The 8199-nt window shown below is 42.8% G+C and overlaps 1 protein-coding gene across 7 annotated transcripts in view; it reads left to right on the top strand.

Moving 5' to 3' along the window:
• The window catches only part of KIF3B (kinesin family member 3B), a 40314-nt gene that overhangs the window by 24431 nt on the left and 7684 nt on the right, over window positions 1-8199 (top strand). For all 7 annotated transcript variants that reach the window (XM_010841729.1, XM_010841728.1, XM_010841723.1 and 4 more), the window contains 3 exons: window positions 3141-3242; window positions 3455-3577; window positions 3684-3802. In XM_010841729.1, the coding sequence (XP_010840031.1) occupies window positions 3141-3242; window positions 3455-3577; window positions 3684-3802 (344 nt within the window). The remainder of the gene's footprint in view (window positions 1-3140; window positions 3243-3454; window positions 3578-3683; window positions 3803-8199) is intronic.

Raw genomic sequence — 8199 nt, 5'->3', positions numbered from 1 at the left:
TTTTTTTTTTTTTTTTTTCCCTACTGTTTCCCCATCTATTTGCCATGAAGTGATGGGACTGGATGCCATGATCTTAGTTTTCTGAATGTTGAGTTTTAAGCCAACTTTTTCTACTCTCCTCTTTCACTTTCATCAAGAGGCTTTTGAGTTCCTCTTCACTTTCTGCCATAAGGGTGGTGTCATCTGCATATCTGAGGTTACTGATATTTCTCCCGGCAATCTTGATTCCAGCTAGTGCTTCTTCCAGTCCAGCGTTTCTCATGATGTCCTCTGCATAAAGGTCTTTTTAGTTTCACATAATTTTTAACTTTCATATCAATTGAATCCCACTGCTGTGATCTACTTTTATTTGCTAAATGTCACGTTAATGAAATTTATCCATTTTGATGCCTGGAACTGTGATTCATTCATCCTGCTCTGAGACTTCCGTGGCATTCCATTCTCCTGATAGTGTGGGTTGTTTTAGTTTTCTTGCCCTGAATTCCTTGTCCTTGAGGAGAACTTGTGTGGGTGAGAGTTTCTTGCTTGACACCATCAGGTCTTAGGGTGTGTATAGCTTCAACTTCACCAGACAGCAACACATAGCTTTCTCACGTGGTCATGTGTGTTGATGCTTCTACCAGGGGGGTGTGAGTCCAGGTTGTTCCCCATTCTTACCAACACTTGTGATTAGCAGGCTTGAATTTTTGTCTGTCTGGTAGATAAACAATGGCGTCTGCTTGTGGTTTTCCTGTGCAGGGTGCCTGATTAGGCAAGATCACCCCCTGGGTGCTCCCTTGCAGTCAGGCCCTGTATGCCAGTGTCTGAGTAGAATTCTAGAGTGTGGAGGCGCCCATGTGTTGCCTGTTCTTTCTGGCACCAATTCCCTTGAGTGCCTGGACTCTGGGCTGCCAAAGGGCTTTCCTGGCAGAGGAGAGCAGAGCGCTGGCTGTGGAAAACCGAGGATGACCACTGCTTGACAACACGCCAGAATTCCTTTGAAGCGTTGGTGTCTGTCTTGTAGTGTTTATGCAGACTTTGATTTCTACTCTAAAATGTGTCTATGTTTATTAATTTTTTAAAAAATGACAGTGATCTCTTTCCTGCCTCCCCTTCCCCCACCATGTGAAGCTGTACTTTATCTGTGGCATCATAGTAGCCCTTTCACAGAGCTGGGTCCTGTTTGACTTCAGAGGTAGGGATCGTTGGTAGGACTCTGAAGACCTGGTGTGAAAATGGAGTCACATACAGCACAATCAGGAAGTAACTGTGTTTGGGGGGCTTACTCTGGGGTTCTGTTACGTCACTTGACCCTTCCTGACTCCTACACTGTGCAACTGGGTATGCTTGTGTTTGATCTGCATGTGGTATTTTTAAAGATCATGGCTTTTATTCAAGCCCAGGAGCACCTAGACTCTAAACAACCTGGCGTAGTCGGGCAACTCTCAGAAGCCGAGTGTGGCCAGACTCAGCATCACCTCAGGTCACTGGACCTCTTACACGTTTTATTTTTGGGAGAATGACATGACATCTGTCTTTCTCAATCCCTGGATGATATACAGTCATAGGACAAAAGAATTTTAGAGCTGGGAGTGTGTTGGGGGTGGTGATTACTAATCAGTCCAGCCTTTTCGTTTTGAAAGAAGCGGAAAGTCTCAGGGGCCGAAACGTGACAGCAGGGGTAGACGTTTCTTTAAAGCAAGGTTACGGAGTTTTCTGAGTCCATGCTTCTCAGGCGCAAATCATTCCCCTGGCTTCAGCCCTCATCTAAATGCTGAGTTTTCAGTCTGTATGGTTAGCCCAGAGCTGTCTGCTAACATCCCAGCTGATGGCCTCTGCCTGCTGGGTGTTTCCACGGAGAGGCCCAGGGCCACGCAGAGCCTGCTTCGGCCTGCCTTTACTCAGTCCAGCCAGACTCCTCCCTGGGAGTTATCATTGCCAGCTGCTACTCGCTCTCCCTCGGTCTCTGAATCCTGCCTCTCTCGGACCCATCCACCTTGCTCTCCCAGCCTCTCCTGCCCCAGCTCAGGCCTGAAACCTTAAAACAGCCTCCTGTCTGCCCTCACTCCACCCAGCCTGCCCTTTTCCAGTTATTCTTCCTGTTGCAGGGGAGTTTTGTTTCTAAAACACAGATCTGGTTATGTATCCTAATGCTCAAAGGAGACGTCAGTGGTTCCTGCAGTTCTCAGGGTCAAGCTTAGTCTCCCAAACAAGACTTGGAGGTTTTTGAACTACCCCCTGATTGCTTTGCCAACTTCATGTATCACCACTCTCTACCCTACCCTCTGAAAACAAATTTTTTTCCTTAGCTGTTTCCTATTTTTACTTTAGCACTCTTGTAGCTGTCCCTTGAGACAGGAAGGTTTTTCCCTGACTGCCTTTGGGAAGAGCCTGAATTCCCTCCTTCCCGTGTGCCTCTCCTAGTATTACTCTGTCCTTTCCTCATGATAAGATCTGACTCCATCTGATAAGAACCTGCTTACTTATGGCCCTCTGTGGACTCTCAGCTTTTGACTCATATTCATAGTGGCATCCTCAGTACCTAGTATGTAGGAGGTGCTTAATAGGTTCTAACTGAGGTCACTACTTCATACAAACAAACCAAAAATTTTCTTTAAAATATCCAGCTGAAATTCATGTATGTCTAGGGAAGCTGTGTCTTCAGTATTTCCATTATAAAGCCCTAGTGAAGCCACCACAGAGAAGGCAATGGCACCCCACTCCAGTACTCTTGCCTGGAAAATCCCATAGACAGAGGAGCCTGGTAGGCTGCAGTCCATGGGGTCGCTAAGAGTCGGACACGACTGATCGACTTTACTTTGACTTTTCACTTTCATGCATTGGAGAAGGAAATGGCAATCCACTCCAGTATTCCTGCCTGGAGAATCCCAGGGACCGGGGAGCCTGGTGGGCTGCCGTCTATGGGGTCACACAGAGTCGGACACGACTGAAGTGACTTAGCAGCAGCAGTAGCAGTGAAGCCGCCAGAGCTCCACCCAAGTGATGGGAAGGGCCCAGCTGAGCACAGTATATTTTCCCTAAGAATTTACCCACTTTGGCTCCGTCCGGAGCTCTTTGTCTTTCCTCACAGGCTTCCCTGTGAGGAGCTATGTTCTGAGTGAGACCACTCACGACATAGATTCTGCTCTTTTCTCACAAAGGCCATGGAGAGTAAGCTGCTCGTTGGAGGAAAAAATATAGTAGATCATACAAATGAACAGCAGAAAATCCTGGAGCAGAAACGGCAAGAAATTGCAGAACAGGTAACTTGTCATTCCTTTTGGGAGAGAATGGAGTGGGGTGGGGTACGTTAATGCTACAGAGCAAATATCTTTTCTGTTAGACTCTTCAAAAGTGATGGAAAGGACATGTGTCAGCCCCTTCCTGGTGGGAGACTGATCTAGAGCACCCAGCCCCATATTCTTAAATAGACGTTGTCTGTAGGCACGCTGATCAATTTTGTGACATTGCTCAGAAACGTCGAGAAAGAGAAATCCAGCAGCAGATGGAAAGCCGAGACGAGGAGACCTTGGAACTGAAGGAGACGTACAGCTCATTGCAGCAAGAGGTGGACATCAAGACCAAGAAACTCAAAAAGGTAGGAAAGGAATGAGGCAGGCAGAGGCTCCTTGGGTGTGGGGCAGAGAGTGAACTCTGTTGTCTAGAGGGCTGCCCGGCTCAGCCGCCTCTCCTGTTGTTTCCAGCTCTTCTCTAAGCTTCAGGCAGTCAAGGCAGAGATCCATGACCTCCAAGAAGAGCACATCAAGGAGCGACAGGAGCTGGAGCAGACCCAGAATGAGCTCACCAGGGAGCTGAAACTCAAGTAAGTCCTAGGCCTTCCGGGGCACCCCAGCCACTTGCTGCGTTGTTGTTTGTTAAGTAAGAAACCCCTCAGAAGACAGGGCCCCTGCCCACTTCTCTCCATCTCTCTCCACCTTGTCTGTCTTCTGTTTATTCCTAAGAAAGTTAGTTTCTGTCTCTGCATCCCATCTGTTAACTGAATATCTTCACCAGATGATCTCCAAGTTCCTCCCACTCCGCCTTCCTGAAGCCATTATCTATTGATGAAAGGGAATCTTTTATTAATTAGAATTTTCTGAATTGTATAAGGAACACCCAAATATCCATTGCCCAGCAGTGGTGGTGGTTTAATTGCTAAGTCATGTCTGACTCTTATGATCCCATGAACTATAGCCTGCCAGGCTCCTCTGTCCATGGGATTTCCCAGGCAGGAAGGCAGGAATACTGGAGTGGGTTGCCATTTCTTTCTCCAGGGGATCTTCCTGACCCAGGGATCGAACCCAAGTCTCCTGCATTGCAGGTGGATTCTTTACTGCTGAGCTACCAGGAAAGCCCAAGATGCCATGATAAACAGTCTTTTGTCCTCCATCTTTCATAGTTTGGTTGCTTTTGGTTTTTTTGTTTGTTTGTGTTTTTTTAGGGGGGTGGGCTGCACCATGTAGCATGCAGAATCTTATTTCTCCCACCAGGACTTGAACCCATGCCTCCTTCAGTGAAAGCACTGATCTTAACCCTCATAAAAATATTTTAAAGCAAATCTTACATCATGTTACCTCATTCCTACATACTTATATATGTACCATAGTGTTGTTTTTGTTTTTTTAAAGAACATCTTTATTGAGATATAATTCACATACAATACAATTCACTTATTTAAAGTGTACAAGATACAAGTCAAATATTTTTTTGGCTGCACAGCTTGGGGAATCTGTTCCCTCACCAAGGATTGAACCTGGGCCACAGCAGTGAAAGCCCGGAATCCTAACCATTAGGTGACCAGGGAACTCCCCTACAAGTCATTTAAATATGTATATATGTTTACTTCACTGTAAAGTCAACACTACAGTCTAATTTTAGAACATTTGTGTGTGCCCTCACCCAAAGAGAACATGTACCAAGTGTTGGTCACTCCTTATTATCTCCTCCCCCAGCCTTATAAATAACTGATCTACTTTCTGACTCTGTAAATTAACCTATTATTCTGGACCTTTCATATACATGGAATTATGTGGTCTTTTGTGACTGGTTTCTTTCAATTAACATGTTTTCAGGAGTTATCCATGTTGCAGCATGTTAGCACTTCATTTTTTAGAGCTGACCCATATTATATGAATATTCCACATTTTATTTATCCATTCATCAGTTGATAGACATTTGGGTTGTTTCTGCTTTTCAGCTATAGTTAATAATGCTGCTATGAACATTTGTGTCCAAGTTTAATTGTGGACTTAACATTTTTAGTTCTCTTAGGTTATCCAAGAGTCTTAGGGATTTAGGTCTTACATTTAGTCTATGATCCATTTAGAGTTAATTTCTTCTATGGTCTGAAGTATGGTTCCAAATGCATTCTTTTGCATGTGGACATTCACTTGTCCCAGCACCTGTTGTTGAAAAGTGTCTTCTCTCTTTGTCTTTGCATCCTTGTTGAAAATCAGTTGACCATAGTTGTAAAGGTGTATTTCTGTACCCTCTGCACTGTTATTCTGTTGAACTGTATGTCTGTCATTATGCCAGTACCACACTGTCTTCTTATTTACTGTAGCTTTGTAGTAAGTTTTGAAATGAGAAAATGTGAGTGCTCTAATATTTTGTTCTTTTTCAAGATTCTTTTGGCTATTCAGGGTCTCGTGCATTTCCATATAAACTTTAAGATCAGCTTCTCAATTTCTGCAAAAAAAAAAAAAAAACAGTTGAGATCTTGATTGGAATTGTGTTGACTCTATAGATCAATTTGGAGAGTATTGTTATCTTAACAGTATTAAGTATGCTGATCCATGAACATGATGGATGTCTTTCCATTTATTTAAATCTTCTTTAATTTCTGTCATAAATGTTTGTATTTTTCATTGCATAGTCTTTGCACTTCTTTTGTTAAATTTATAGCTAAGTATTTTATTTTTTTGATGCTATCATATAAGGAATTGTTTTCTTAATTTTATTTTCAGAATGTTTATTCTGAAGCTACTGGAATGTTTATTCTGAAGCTACTGTGTCAGAATTAAAATTGATTTTTGTGGATGTAATGATATATTTTCACCTAACAAAATTAACATAGTTTCTTAGTATTCTCTCATACCCTACCCATATTTGGATTTTCTTGGTTTATTTGTATTAAGATCTACATAAGGACTATATGTTACATTTAGTTATTATATCTGTTATGCTTATTTTAATCTGGAGCAACCCCTTTCCTTTTTAGAAACTTTTTTTCATAATTGTATTGTTGAAAAGGCTGGGGCAGTTAGCCTAGAGAAATATACCACATTCTGGATTTGTCAGTCTGCTTCTTCTTCATGGTGTCATTTAGCTTGTGTCTCTGTCTTCTTTACCTTCCTTTAACTGAAGGTGAACTCTGAAGGACTGGTTCTTAACCTTGATTACACACATAAATCATCGGAGGAGTTTTTAAAAATAGTGACACTTGGGTCCTACCCAAGAGATTCTGATTTCACTCGTCTAGGTAGTGGTCCTTAAACTTTCAGCAGGTACCAACCAGTTCATCTGAAGGGCTTGTTAAATGTAGATCGCTGGGCCCCACATCCAGAGAATCTGATTCAGTACATCTGGGGTGGGGCCTGAGCATTTGCATTCACAAGTACCAGCTGTTGTTTCTGCTGGTTTTTGAGCACACTTTGAGAATCACTGATCTCTCACGAGGTCTGACTAAGATATTGTAAGTGATATTAATGTGCAGCCTGGCTTGAGAACCATTGAGCTGATGGTTTCAGCCAACAATGATCTTTGTGTAACTCCATTATTTCATTAGGGGTTAAAAAATTTTTTTTAATACCAGTTCTTCCACTTCATTTGCTCAAAGTTTTCTTTAAAGAGGAACTTTCATTGAGAAGGAAATGGCAGTCCACTCCAGTATTCTCGCTTGGGAAATCTTGTGGACAGAGGAGCCTGGTGGGCTACAGTCTGTGGGGTCGCAGAGTCGGACACAACTCAGCAACGAAGCACAACTGCAGCAACAAAGACTCAGTGCAGCCAAAAATAAATAGATAAATTTTTTTAAAAAAGAACTTTTCAAAGAGATTCTTTTAATGATTAAGTTGTAAATTTGGGAAGGAGCCCTTAAAATTAAATATAGGCGTGTACACCTAGAAAAAAGGTCAGAACAAAATATGTCAAAATATCTACTTCTGAGTACTGAAATTGTGTGTAATTGTTTCTCACATTTTCTTTTCTTTAAAAAAAAATTGTTTTTTTCGCCCTGCATAGAACGTAGGTTCTTAGTTCCCTGACCAGTGATCGAACCTGCACCCCCTGCCTTGGGAGGTCAGAGCGTTAACCACTTCACCACCAGGGAAGTCTCACATTTTCTAATGTATAAATGAGATCTTTAAAATCACACAAAAAAAGAACCCCAAATATATGAAAAATCATTTCTTAAATAGTCAAAGAGAAAATGTCATCTCTTCAAATTATTTTTTTTAAGGAAGTGATTTTCATTGTTCTGTCTCTTCTTCGTATCTGCTGAATAAACAGCAAGCCAGCCTGTTTCTCATGGTCCCCTCGACCTCTGTGGTGTTTGTTCTCTGTGTCTCCCATGTTCACACCCTGTTGACATTGTTCTGTCCTGAGGTCTGGAAGGAGTGCACTCAGAGAAGGGCAGGAAAAAAGTCATCACCATGGAGAGACACAGCTCAGCGGGTTCCAGTTTCATTGTCTGCCGTGTTCTCCGGGTGCTTCTCAGGCAGAGACTCTTCTCAGGAATGGTCTTCATTCGAAGGGGTCTAAGGGGCTGAAATGCATCTTGTTCTCCTCTTTGTTCTGGTGATTAGAATGTGGAGTTTTCCACCTTGGGCAACAGTCCATAGGATTGGAGGAAGGCATTTGAAACTGTAATCTGTTTTCAGCATTTTGGAAATTAAGGAGCAGGTTTAGCAGTACCAGTGGCCCTCCCCCAAGTACTTAGCACAAGTTCACTGCAGCATAGCCCAGACATTGCCTTCCTCTTTATTTTTAAAAATTATTTATTTATTGGCCTCAAAAACTGTGGGATCTTAGTTCCCTGACATCAAATCCAGGCCCCTCAAATTGGAAGTGTGGAGTCTTAGCCACTGGACCACCAGGAAAGTCCCTCCATTCCTCTTTCGTCCTTCCACCTCCTCAAGCTGCTACTCCTTGGGGATAAATGACCTTTCCATATTCCTACGATAGCTGCTGCTAAGTTGCTTTAGTCGTGTCCGACTCTGT

This window comes from Bison bison, unplaced genomic scaffold, assembly GCF_000754665.1.
Source record: "Bison bison bison isolate TAMUID 2011002044 unplaced genomic scaffold, Bison_UMD1.0 scf7180017864167, whole genome shotgun sequence".
NCBI classification, from domain to species: domain Eukaryota; kingdom Metazoa; phylum Chordata; class Mammalia; order Artiodactyla; family Bovidae; genus Bison; species Bison bison.
Note: the sequence above shows the minus strand (reverse complement) of the source record. Positions and strands in the feature narration are given on the sequence as shown.